The sequence below is a fragment of the Anser cygnoides genome, chromosome 4 (assembly GCF_040182565.1).
Source record: "Anser cygnoides isolate HZ-2024a breed goose chromosome 4, Taihu_goose_T2T_genome, whole genome shotgun sequence".
NCBI classification, from domain to species: Eukaryota; Metazoa; Chordata; class Aves; order Anseriformes; family Anatidae; genus Anser; species Anser cygnoides.
In genome coordinates, this window is record NC_089876.1 from 1890764 (window position 1) to 1903454 (window position 12691).

The 12691-nt window shown below is 58.6% G+C and overlaps 1 protein-coding gene and 1 long non-coding RNA gene across 2 annotated transcripts; one reads left to right on the forward strand and one right to left on the reverse strand.

Moving 5' to 3' along the window:
• Window positions 1–20: 20 nt before the first annotated feature.
• On the reverse strand, window positions 21–11177 carry LOC136790853 (uncharacterized). The gene is made up of 5 exons (XR_010831620.1): window positions 10188–11177; window positions 9463–9560; window positions 5660–5781; window positions 1625–1764; window positions 21–485 (listed from the first exon to the last, which is right to left on the reverse strand). It is a non-coding gene; the product is annotated as an uncharacterized lncRNA (long non-coding RNA).
• Window positions 7836–12129, forward strand: LOC106043168 (homeobox protein not2-like). Its single transcript, XM_066997058.1, has 3 exons — window positions 7836–8143; window positions 11076–11284; window positions 11541–12129. Exons 1-3 carry the CDS (start codon window positions 7963–7965, stop codon window positions 11697–11699), a joined length of 549 nt encoding a protein of 182 aa, XP_066853159.1. The 5' UTR covers window positions 7836–7962; the 3' UTR covers window positions 11700–12129.
• Window positions 12130–12691: the final 562 nt, after the last annotated feature.

Below are 12691 nucleotides of genomic sequence, written 5' to 3' on the forward strand. Positions count from 1 at the left end.
TGTGCTAATGTCTTCACATGTCTGATGGGAGCCGAGGGCGCGCCGGCGGGTTTGACCCGCTAATCTGGCGTGCCGGTGGGTTTATTGCAATCATCCCCGAGACAACAGGGCTTACGGGGGTGTTTTAATATCGCCCGGCCGGGGGCCGAGCTGATTGAGAGAGTTAAGTTGTTCTCAGGACACGTTTAATCCCCTGGGAGCTGGCAGTGCTCAGCATCGGGCAGGATCGGGCCCTTTGGACCCGTCCCTGTGCCAGGCGATGCCCCTGCAGCTCAGGCAGCATCCAACTGGGGAAACGGCTTTAATTAAACCTGATGGGCTTGATTGACTTTTTCCAATGCTCCGAGAGCTTGGCAAGGTTTTGGGCTGGATAAAATCACCTGGGACAGAGTCTTTGCTCCTTGTGTCCCCTGAGGGTCCTTCTGCCCTGCAGCCCACCAGTCCCTTCCCAAGACTGTGCATGGTACTGCTGTTTTTTCACCCATCTGGAAAAAAAAATAAATGAAAAAAGGGTTGGTTAGTTGGTTTTCAGTGGCAGGTAATTACGAGGACGTGAGAACTGAGCAGCCTTATTAAGAGGATAAAGGCTCTCTGCTCAGGATTGCGGTGCCGAGCCCGCCCTAGCCAGCCCCACTCGGTGCCTGCAGGTAGACGAGCCGGAGGCTGCTTGCAGGACGGTCGCTGGCTGTGCCTGGGTGGATTTATTTGCCCAGAGGAGCACGGTCTGCACACAGATGGATGGATGGAGGGATGGAGGGATGGATGGATGGATGGATGCTGGCCTGCTGGCATGGATGAATAGGTGCAAATGGGTGGCTGGGTCAATGAGACGGGGTGGGAGATGGACGGAGAGATAGCAGAAGGGATCATCGGGCGGAGCTGCAGCCCTGCGGCTCCCCGTGCCCCCCGCTGTCCTTCCTGCCGGGATTATTCCTGCTGAGCGCACGGCGACGGCCGCGGTCTGCTTGCAGGGCCAGGTTTGCTCAGGGCAGTAGGAGTTAGCAGGGTGCTGGAGCAGCCACCAGCCACCAGATCCCTGTGTCCCGGGCTCTTTCCCAGGCACATTTGTGTCCCTTCCCCGAGCTGGCAGCCCCGTTCTCCTCCTCAGGCTGTCCCCTCACCCTCTCTTTTTGCTAAATGGGATTACGGCGTGCCGTGGAGGGGTCGGGGTGCTGGGGCCAGCAGCCTGCCGGCAGCAGAGGCTCAAGTCACGGGGCACCGGGGTCGGCCGTGCACGTTTCCCGGCTCCATCTCGTCGTGTAATCTTGTTAAATGGTCAGGGAGCATTTCCCCCGCTTCTCCCTCCCCTTTAATTCCCGATTGAAACATCAAATAAAGCTTCCCGAGGCTGCCAGCAGCTCCACCTGCTCGGGGGAGAGGAAACACCACCGTGTCCCACCTTGTGCAGCCTTATGGGGTGAATCCACCCCGCGCTCGCTTTGGGACACCTCGGATCGCCTGGCCCTGCTGGAGCGGCACTGACCAAGGGGCACCACGCTCCCAGCTGGCAAGCAGCGCCTGGCTGGTGCACGAAAACAGGGTGAAAATGGGGTGACCTGCCTGGAAACGCAGCTGCAGTGGCCCAAATCTCAGAGTTTAGGGGTCGCCCTCCTAAGGGAACTACCTGGGTTTGCCATGGGGCCCTGCCGCAGCCGCTGGTGCTCCTGGCCCTGCTCCTTCCCTCCTGGCCCAGCACCAGAGCAGCTCCCTCCATGCCACAGGGCTCCGAGGAACCTGTCTGGTTCGTTTCGCTGAGACGAGCAGCTGGGGAAAAGAGAAAAACAAAGAAAAAATCAAAGAAAACTGCACCATTGGTCGTGGGGGTGGGTACAGAGCCCAGAGCCCGAATTCCCCTGCAAGGGGGATCCCAGGATGGTTTGTGGGGACATTCCCAGGAGGGTGCTGGTGTGGGCAAGCCCCTTCCGACTGTCAGGAGAACAGCTTTTTATCCTGCTTGTCTTAACCCCTCATTATTCCTTCTGCAGGCCGGAGCTCAGTGGAGGGACCACTTCAGCAGCTCCTGGGGGCTCCCTGGTGCTCCCTGGGAATGTTTTTTTTTTGGGGGGGGGAGGCTGATTTTATTATAAAACTCGATCGCATTCAATCAAGTCCGTCCCGATGGGGTGGGGTGGATGAAATAAGGGAAAACGTGGGAGGTGCGGGACTGGCGGTGGGATAAAGCGTCCCCTGAGTGCCGAAACTCCCCCGGGCTTGGGCTGCCCTCGTGCCTCAGTTTCCCCAGCCGCAGAGGCTGGGAAATGCAGCCTCAGACTCTCGGACCGTCCCCTCGACACCCCGCACCCCTTGCCGGGAGCCCAGCAGGATGCGACCCCCGCTCTGCCCCGTCCCTTTCCCCCCCCCGCTCCCTCTCTATTGATTTAATAAGATGGAGGGGAATTAACGGGGCCGGAGCGTCGGAATAATGAAAGATGAACAAAGGGGCAGCGCTAGCAAAGATGCTGCCAGCTTTTAATGATGAGGCCGGGCAGATCCCCCGCTAGCTGTCCCTTTGGAGCGGCGATTAAGAGCACGCTGTTGTTGTTAAGGCAGGGAGATAAATCCCCGCACCGTTTCTGATGTGATCAGCCGGGGCTTCTCCCTACAATTTGTGATCCTATTGTGGACGGGTGTTTGCCCTGGGCAAGGAGAGTCTGGGAACCACTTATGAACCATCCTTTGGTCATTAGCCTCCTCATTAGGAGAGAACAATGTCGGGGAGAGAAGATAATTGAAGGGGGCAGCGGGCTGATGGCGCACTCAGGACCGTCCCAGGGCTGCCTCGGTGCCGGGCCGGTTTTCTAATTCCCAATTAATTGGGAATGCGGGGCTTCGGGGTGCTCCTCGTCCTCGCAGCTTCGGGGCGAGCTGTGGCGAGCATTTTGGGGTCCCCCCGGACACTCAGCAGCCAGCCTGCTGCAGCCCCCCAGGGCTCCGTCCCACAGTTTTTGGGGCAGGACCGGCTGTATCCCGCAGTTTTTGAGGCAAGACCTGCTGTATCCTACAGTTTTTGGGGCAGGACCTTCTCTATCCCGCATTTTTTTTGGGGGGGGACAGGACCGGCTGTGCCCCGCAATTTTGGGGCAGGACCTGCTGTACCCTGCAGTTTTGGGGCAGGACCTGTTGTACCCTGCAATTCTGGGGGCAGAACCGGCTCCGTCCCGCAGTTTTTTTGGGGCAGGACCTGCTGTACCCCGCACTTTTTGGGGTAGGGCCGGCTGCACCCCACATTTTTGGGGGGCAGGACCGGCTGGAGCACGGAAAGCCCCCGGGGACCGGCTCGGGGAGCAGCAATCCCTCAGGATGCCTGACATTATCAAGTGCTAATGAGAGCTGGATGGGGCTGAGGTGCTTTGCAGCCCATTACCCCAAATTAACCTGACAATGCGGCCGGGGCCAGCGTCTGCGGGCCGGCTGGGTTGTGTATTGCCTGTCTGGGGCCGGGGGCCGGGAGGATGCTGCCCTCTGCCTTCCCCCAGCAAGCGGGGGCCCCCAAAAAAGGAGCATCCCCCTTCGGCAGGCTCGCTTTCTGGGGCCTGCAGCCAGCGGCCGGGGGGACGGCGAGGGGACAGGGGGAGAGGAAAATCCCCTTCGCAGGACGGTGCCTGGCACGTCTTTTCTCGGAGGAAACACCCTCCCAGCTCCTCCTTTCCTCCATCCTTTCCTGGATGATTTCCATCCACCATCCTTCCTCCATCCCATCCCGTCCATCCTTTCCTCCCCGCGCTGCCGCTCGCGCGGGGCTCTCGCAGCCTGGCCAGTGGCCAGTGGGGCAAACTGGGGGCCAGCAGCATTTGCCCCGCAGCCGGCAGCCACCCCCGGGGGGGTGCTGGGCGGTGCGGGGAGCTGGCCGTGCTCCCGCTGCTGTGCCACGCTCCCAGATGCCATCGCTCCCGTCCTCTCCCCGGTTTGGGTCTGTTACCGGCACCTCGCAAGGTGCTGAGGGTCCCGAAGGCCAAGTGTTCGGTGGCCACATCCCTGCTGCAAGCGGGGCTTGCCAAGGGCAACCAGCGCCGTGCTCTGGAGGTCTCTGCGCCTCCCCGGGACCTTGGTCGAGGTGGCAAAGCCACCCCCGTGTCACAGCCCAGCACCGGCACAGCTCCCCGGGGAGAAAGCACACATGAAAATAACACCTGGCCCGAGGAACTTCTCTCTAGATGTTGTGATGAGGGGATGGACACCTCGGTTATCCCCCAGGGAGAGACCCCGCGTCGCTTTGTGCAGCGTGCACGAAGCCCAGCTTCCCTCTCCCCACGGGGGGGATCCGTTTTGGGGAAGGGGGAGCCACCAGCTCCAGGAGTCCCCCATTTGGGGACGTTCCCCGCCGCCTTTCCGCGGGCGCCACCGCGTCCCCGCTTTGGGGGATGTTGGGTTGTTGGGATCCTGGAGAAGAGGCTGCAAAAATCCGGCACGGGGGTAAAGCCGGCGCTCGGCACCCCGCTTCTCAGCCCATTTTTGTTGCTTTAAAGCAAAAGGCCAGGGCTCATCTTCTCCCCGCTAGGCCCTGCCCCAGAGGACGCTCAGCGCCGGGGCGATTTTCTGCCCCTTGCGGGACGCCTCGCGGGTTACCGACGCGCCGAGCCCCGCTCCCGTTTCCTCGTGTGCTTGCTGTGGGTTTTGGGGGAATAATAATAAAAAAAAAACCTGCCCCATCTTTCGCCCACCGGGAAGGCCTGAGGCTCGAGGCGGGTGGCGGCCGGAGCCCGGCAGAGGCTAGGTGCGAAATTTCGCACGGGCGAACGAGCGAGGGCGCCCAGGGCGAGGGGGGGCAGAAAAAGACATGGGGGGGGGGAGCGGAGGAGGAGAGAAAGCAGCAGCCGAGGAGAGACAAAAATCCCCGGAGCAGCGACCCGGTTTGAAGAGCGGGGCGTTTTCTATGGGGGGATTGTAAAATGCGCTCTCTCTTTTCCCCTTCGCAGGGGGGAACGAGGGCCCCCACTCTATCTGATAGTCATTAGCATCAATTAGCCCCGTTTGAAGTAGGCAACATCTTTGTCCCCGTGCGAAAAAGAAATAAAAAAAACCTTTCAGGGAGCCCATAATAACATCTGGAGCAAGGAGAGGCTGAGCTCAAGTTCCCCACTTTCATCTCTTGCCGAGGTACTTGGAATGTTAATGCAGCCTCATTCTTTAATGGAGTTATCAGGAAATGCTTTTCACCCCCTTCCCTTTGCTCAGGGGGGATGTTTACAAAGGGCTGGGGGCTTTTTTTTGTTGTTTTGTTGTTGGGATTTTTTTCCCCCCCTCCCCTCCCCTTCAGAGGCTTCCCCCTCCCCTTTTATTTTCTGCGCTCTTGAAAAACAAAACTGGGGGGGGAAAAAAAAAAAGAAAAGAACCCCCCCCCCAAAAAAAAATAAAAAATAAAAGAGGATCAGGGTCCATCCTTTCATCTCCCCCTCGCAGCCCCTGCAGAAGCTCCTGCGGACGGGGTGGGCCGGAGGGGCTCAACCTGCCCTGCTCGGCCTGGCTGCTGGGTGCTACATTTCCCAGCTCGTTACCAGCGGGTGAAAATTTCCAGCTTTTTAACCCAAACGCATTAGCTGAGCACACAGCACTAATGGGCAACGGGGCGCCTCGTTAGGCGGCTCGAGCGGGAGAGGCCTTCTGCCGTGTCCGTCCGTCCCTCTGCCTCGCCGTCCGTCCGTCTGTCCGTCCTACTCACCGGCAGCATCCCACCACCGCCCTTCTGCCCATCCCAAAGCCTTGCAGGGTAGAAACGCCGATGGGCAGAGCGTCTCTCCCGTCTCTTCCCGTGGGGAGCCAAATACTGGCATTTCTGACTTCCTAGAAGGAGAAAAAAAAATAATAATTAAGAAATTTCACAGCCTCCTAACGTTAAAAAAAAAAAAAAAGGCCAGGAAAGCTCACGTATAACCGCGTTACAATCCACGTTTTAATCTGGGCAAAGCAGAGCCAGGAGCTGTGAATCCCTCGCACCTTTTCCTCGGTGGAGTTGTTTTTTTTTGTTTTTTTTTTTTTGGGGTGGGGGGAGAGGTTTCGGTGCTCGCCCAGCTTTGAACGTGTGATTTCAATTAGGCGCACGGCTGCCCGCCGGCAGGGCCGGGGCCGCGTGTTTGGACAGGGGGCAATAAAGCGGCAGCTGTATTTATTCACCGATTTTGAAGCCGCCGTGGAAGGCAGGATGCTAAATGGGAGGAAAAAAAAAAAACGCGTTTCAAAGGCGAACACGAGGGATTCCTTTGTCCCACCCGGAGGCTCCTGCAGCCATCGCCGGGGTGCTGCCACACCAGCGGGGGAATCGACGCCAGCCCTTCGAAAAGGAAATCAGCCCCCAAATTTCCTTGAAACGCTCCAATCGCTTAAAACCCCGAGCTGCTCCTTCGCGGGGAGGTCCATTTCTCTGGCTTGGGCGATGGAAAGGAAGTTCGGAGTGTGAGCAACCTGCACGGACCCCCCCGTTTAGGGCAGGGTTTGCCGCGGGCGCACGCTTAGCGCTGGGTTATTAAAGCCACGGGGGATTTCGGCTCCGTGTTCACAACCTGATCGCTCCGGTCTGGGGACTTCTCTGCGTTCGCACGCGGCAAAACGAATTTCGGGTGTCGATTCTGGAGGCGTCCGCGCCGGCTGCGGGTTTCCATCGGCTCCGGGGGGGGCGTCACACGGGGGGTGCCACCCACACCAGACCCCAAAGCACGGTCACACGCCTGGGCGAGGATGGTGTTCCCGTGTCCCCAAGGCGAGGGGGGGGTGCACGGCCCCAAACACCCCCCCCCAGCCACGTGTACCCCGTGCGCAGGGGGCGATGCTCCGCCGGCATGCGTGGCTGTGGGTTTGGGGTGCCCCGGGGAGAGGTGTGGGATGGGGCCGGCGTCCGGGGGGCGTCCGTAGGGGAAGGGGTGGGTGGCAGCGGAAAGAGGGGGGCTGGAGGGTGCTGGTGGGGAAAAAGGGGGGTCGGGGGGTGAGGAGGGGAGTTGGGGAGGGTTTGGGGAGGGAAGGGAGGTTTGGAAGGAGGAGCGTTGGGGTACGCGGGGGTGGGGTGGCCCTGGGGGCGTCGGTTTGGAACGGGGGTGGGGGGGGGGTGATACGACGGAAGGCGGGGTGTTGGGGGGGGTGATTTCGGAGGGAGGGTTTTTTTTTGGGAGGGGATGATATTTTGGAACGAGGGGTGTCAGGGGGTGTTATTATGGAAGGAGGGATTTGGGGGGTGTTATTTCGGTCGGAGGGCGGTCGGAGGGCTGTCATTTCAGGAGGAGGGGTTTTGGGGGGGTGTTATTTTAGAAGGAGGGGTTTTGGGGGGGCCGTTATTTCGTAAGGAGGGGTGTCAGTGGCTGTTATTTTGGGAGGAGAGGTTTTAGGGGGGTTGTTATTTTGGGGGAAGGAGTTTTGGGGGGTGTTTTTTCGGGAGGAGGGGTTTTGGGGGGTGATTATTTCCGAAGGAGGGGTTTCGGGGGGTGATTATTTTGGGAGAAGGGGTGTCGGGGGGGTGGTGTTATTTCCAAAGGAGAGGTTGGGGGGGGTGTTATTTCAGAAGGAAGAGTTTTGGGGGGCTGTTGTTTCAGGAGGAGGGGTTTGGGGGGGTGTTATTTCGGGATCGGGGCTGTTGGGGGGGCTGTTATTTGGGGAGGAGGGGGTTTTGGGGGCTGTTACTTCGGGAGGAGGGTTTTAGGAGGGTTGCCATTTCGGGAGGAGTGGTTTGGGGGGGTTATTTGGGGAGAAGGGGTTTTGGGGGGCTGTTATTTCGGGAGGAGGGGTTTTGGGGGGTGTTATTTCGGGATCAGGGCTGTTGGGGGGGCTGTTATTTGGGGAGGAGAGGTTTTGGGGGCTGTTATTTCGGGAGGAGGGCTCTGGGGGGCGTTGGCCCGGCCGGGGGGGGCGGGGGGGGTGTCCGTGCGGCCCGGAGGTGTGGGGCAGCCCCCCCGCCCCCGTTTTGCATACGGGAGCGCGCCCCTTCCCCGCCGCCCCATATAAACCCCTGGGGCCGGCTGCCGGCAGCAACCTCGGGCCATGCCGCCCCCCAAGACCCCCGGGACCCCCTTCCACATCGAGGCGATCCTGGCCGCCCCCCCCCGGCCCGGCCCCGCCGCCCCCTGCCCGCAGCCCCCGTGCTGGCCGGGGCCGGGGGCGCTGCCGGGGGCCTGGGGCTGGGGCTGGGGCTGGGGCTGGGGCTGGGGAGGCAGCGGCGCAGGTGAGAGGGGATCCGGGGGGGGGGACACCGGGGGGCTCCCTGCTCCCCAGCCCCGTGTCGGGGGGGTGAGGGGGTGGCCGGCCCCCCCAAAATGCCTTTTTTCCACCGCTGCGGCCGCGGTTTCATCTCCTGCAGCCTCTCGGCCGACCCCCGGGTTAAAAGGGCTGGGCTGGAGGAAGGGAAGGGGGGGGGGGCGAGGAAAAAATCCCTAAGAATTATTTTTCCCCCTTCTCACTCAGTAATTATCAGCCTTGTACCCCCGACAATAACCGGTTGGGGTGAAGCCAGCCCCTGGTGGGATTTAGTCCCTCCCGGTCGCTTTGGGGCAGGGGAGAGCCCCCTTGGCTACGCCTAGCCCCCGACCGAGGGCTGCTTCAGTGGATGGAACTGATTTTTTTTTTCCTTCCCACCCACGAAAAAAAAGGTAGGTCAGAGGTTGGACTAGGTGATCTTGGAGGTCTCTTCCAACCTAGGTGAGTCTGTGATTCCGCAACGCGTGGTGCCCTGCCGTGTTCCCCAAAGCCCTGGGTCCCGCTTCTCCCACAGCCGCCCTGGGCTTTGGGACCCCTTTGGGACCCCTTTGGGACCCCTTTGGGACCCCTTTGGGACCCCTTTGGGACCCCTGGCAGCAGTTTCGCAGCACCTGTCCCCCACAAGCGGTCGTGTTCCTAGTGAGCACCCGGCGAAAATGTGGGTAAAATTTATGCCGCGGTTATGGGTGATGCTAACCCAGCACGCCCTGTGTTCTCGGGGAGGGACACGGTAAGTTTCTGCTCAGAATCGTTAATTTACTTTGAGGCAGTGCCTCTCTGCAGGGTAGCTGCCCCCTTCTTTTTCTGGAAGTTGTCTGTATTCAGAGCGTGTTTCTCTGTTGCACAGGGAAAACCTGCAGCCAAGCACAGAGTTTTACCTGTACTGGGACCTCTAGCCCGATCCTGACAGCTACAATATTCAGACACCGAAAATACTTGCTATCTGGATCTTTTTTTTAGCTACTTAGTAGAACTATTTAACCTATTAATTCTTTTACCGGGCAGCATCTTTATAACTACGTATGTCACTCGATGTGTTATATCAAATATACAGATATGAAAATATAGTTAATTGTATTACATATACAGATAGGAAAATATAGTCGAACAGTCTGCAGAACTATTTCCACAAAGTATTTCACTTGAAATCACACACACTATTATCCCAAGTACCAAAACAGGGAAAAAGGCTGACCGGTGAAATTATCTGAGTGCTGAAAATAGCGTAAGTGTGGTTAGGGTTGTTGAGCTGGCACAAATCCTTGCACACACGCAGAACTTACGCACAATTAATGAGACGAAGTAGGTCAAGGTGCCCGTTTGTGCCTGGAGAATGTCTCAGTCATTACAGGGTAGGAATCGGCGTCGTTCTTTACAGCATGTCCCTGAAAGACAAAGGAGTTGTTGGTTTTCCAAGACCTGTTACGCCGCCGAACGGCCGGTGGCTGTCCTTGCCGCACCCTGGTGACGCCGTGCGGTGACACCGGGCCCCCACGGGCTGCCAAATCCAGCTCCTGCTCAAAGCTGAGCCGATATCCCCCCGCCAGGTCGCATTGCCTGGGGGCTGAGATTTCGGAACGGTGCTGGCTGTGTTACTGCCCTGATCCTGTGCACGCAGGCTGCGTGGTTTTCTTTCCATCCAGGAAAGCCCCACTGGCTTTAAAAGCGGGTTCTCATCCTTGAAGCGTGTCTGAGTGTTGGCAGGACAGAGGCTGCCGTAGCATCGGACGTATCTTGCCAGGTTCCTGACACCTTCGCCGAGTGTATTTTGATACCTGGGGGTGTTCTCCTGGCCCCAGTTACCACCAGTGACCAGGGTTCTCAACTGTGTGCGCAGGTCCCACTGCCTGGAGCCTTTCTGGGGCTCAGAAGAGGAGCAGAGGTCCCCGATCCAGCAGCCTGGGGACTCGACCGTCCCTCACTGCTTTACACCCAGCGGTGCAAAGCCCCCACTAATGTACCTGTGTGTGCTATAACTCCAGCACCAGCATCTTGGACGCGGAGTTTCCTACCTTGACAGCTGCTGCCCCCTTTGCTCGGTCCTTGACTGAGGTCTCTGCAGTCCTGGCGGTGACACCGGGGACATCTGGCTCGTGGGAAGGTCCCTGGGGGGACAGGGCTGGCTGCAGACACAGACCTGGGGGTCACAGCCTCACTCCTCTTCATGGAGACGTGTTCAACTCAGGATCTGTGCGGGCAGGATGAGAGATTTAGGACCAAGACGCAGCACTGCTCTTAGGCTGGTGCCAGCAGGTCCTGTGATGGTGGTGCTGTTTTGGGTGTTAATTAGGCAATTATCGTTATCATCAGGCCACAACTAGGCAGAGAGCAACACAACGCAGAGAGCAGATCCCGCTGATGATGTTCTGGCTCCTTCACCCTGCTGAGGGACTGGGTTGAGGAGGTGAGGACCTGCTCTGGGAGCAGCTCTCCTGCATCGGGCCAGCTTCAGCATCTTCCCCCTGCTTCTGGCTGGCTGCAGGTGCCGAGGGAAGGGTAGGAGCAGGGGGCTGACGTTGGCAAAACCTCCCCATGAGGCACTTGGGATTAGGGACTTCGGGGGTGGAGGTGGCATTTTTGCATTCAGCAGCTCCTGATGGACTTTGTAATGTTACAAGGATCCTATAAAAGGGCTAAACCCTGCTCATGTCGAGTGCTGCCTGGTTTCTTTGGGTCTGGCTGCGTGTCCAGGACTGTTCTAGGTTGTACCTGCCTGTAGGGACGTCCCTGCTTTGCTTTTTGTGCTACTTCCTCGCAACCCCCTTCGGTGCAGTGTGCTGCGGGGCAGCTAGCTGAGTTTGGATTTCAGCTAGAGCAGAAGCAAGCAGGGCACGGCACTTGCACGGGGCTGGAGGAACGGCCTCGACCGTGCAGACCGCTTCAATCCCTGTTTCTTGCAGGTCTGGAGTTGTCTCACTGCGTAGGGACCGATCCCCTGGGCCCCGCTGGGCCCTGGAGGTCCGGGGGGCCCTGCAAGATGAAGAGGGTCCGCACGGTCTTCAAACCAGAGCAGCTGGAGCGGCTGGAGCAGGAGTTCCTCAAGCAGCAGTACATGGTGGGCACGGAGCGAGTCGACCTGGCTGCAACTCTGCATCTCACGGAGACTCAGGTAAGAGACGGGGCAGCTGGGGACGATCCTTTTTATTATTTATTGTTTTTTTTAAGAAGAGCAAAAAACATTTAGGTGCGCAAAGCTGTTTGCATGGGAGTTCGAGCTGGGTAGGACTAATGTAGAGTATTAAGATCCTCTGGAGACAATTGATGCAGTATGGATCCTTGCACGACACCGGATCTGAAGTTTTTCTGCTCTTCCCAGTATGTTTCTGAAGACCTCGGGCTAAGCTGTTGTGCCGTTTTCCTGCTAGGTGAAGGTCTGGTTCCAGAACCGGAGGATCAAATGGAGGAAGCAGAGCATGGAGCAGAAGAAGGCGAAGCTGGTGCAGTTTGGGGTGATGCAGCCCGCCTCCGCAGACTCGACGGACGTCAAGGACCGTGAGGAGGACACTGTGGACGTTGAGCTTTGAGCAGCTGATGGGATTCCGCTGCCACTGTTGTTTTCGCAGATGTGCCTGCGGGACGGAGGTGTACTGGGGGTGCAAGCACTTTTGTGCTTGCTTGGTCCAAGGTAGACTTAAACCTCTCAGTCTGAGGGAACTGCAGCTGGCTGGGACGAGCCCCCCAAGTGCAGAGACCCCTCTTTGGTAGCCAGGTACCTGGGGTTCATCGCCAGGCCAGCTGCAGTGATGGCGCCATCGTCGCGGCAAGGCGTGTGATCTCGTTTGCTGTTGAAGTGCCAGGGAGCACAAACAGTTTCCAGTAGAGAGGCTGGGGTGACAATCAGGTGGTGTCCGTGAAGGCTGTGAGCGTGAGGGCAATTGAACGCAGGGTGTTGCAGGTGACCGTGTGCTCCCAAGAGGGAAACCTGCGCTGGGAGGAGAATCAGCCCTGGTCGTTTCTCCTGGACATCTCGATTCCCATGTTTGATACTGAGATCACAACAAAAAAAAAAAAAAGTGAAAGTTGTAAAGTCCTTTGCTCCCACCCGTAGTATCTTTATTCTTGTCATAATCGTATTTATGCTCATATATTATCCTTGCAGTATGATGAACAGGGCCTGGGCCTGCCCCTGGAGCAGAAGTGCCTCCTGTCCTGTGCCTTGCTGTATTTTGCCTTCGTTTTGCCTTCCAAACCCCTGTGGGTCTCTCAGCCTTCCGACACTGCCTTACCCTCCACGGTGTGTGCATGCCGCCGCAGCGGGGAATAAGGGGCTCCTCCGGCTTGCTGAGGTGCGGGGATCGGGGCTGTTATAAAACAGCAGCTTTCCAACACCTCTGCTGGTTCAGACGGCCCCCTGCCCTCGGCCAGATGTGCTGATCCCGGCCCAGACGGCAGCTGCTCTCTCCTCTCCTTACACACCACGGCGCAAGCAGCACCCGGAGCGCCTGGCGAGCACATCTGTAACCACGCGCTGTTGTATGGTGGGTGGAAGGGCTCTGAGGGGCTGGGACTAAATAAT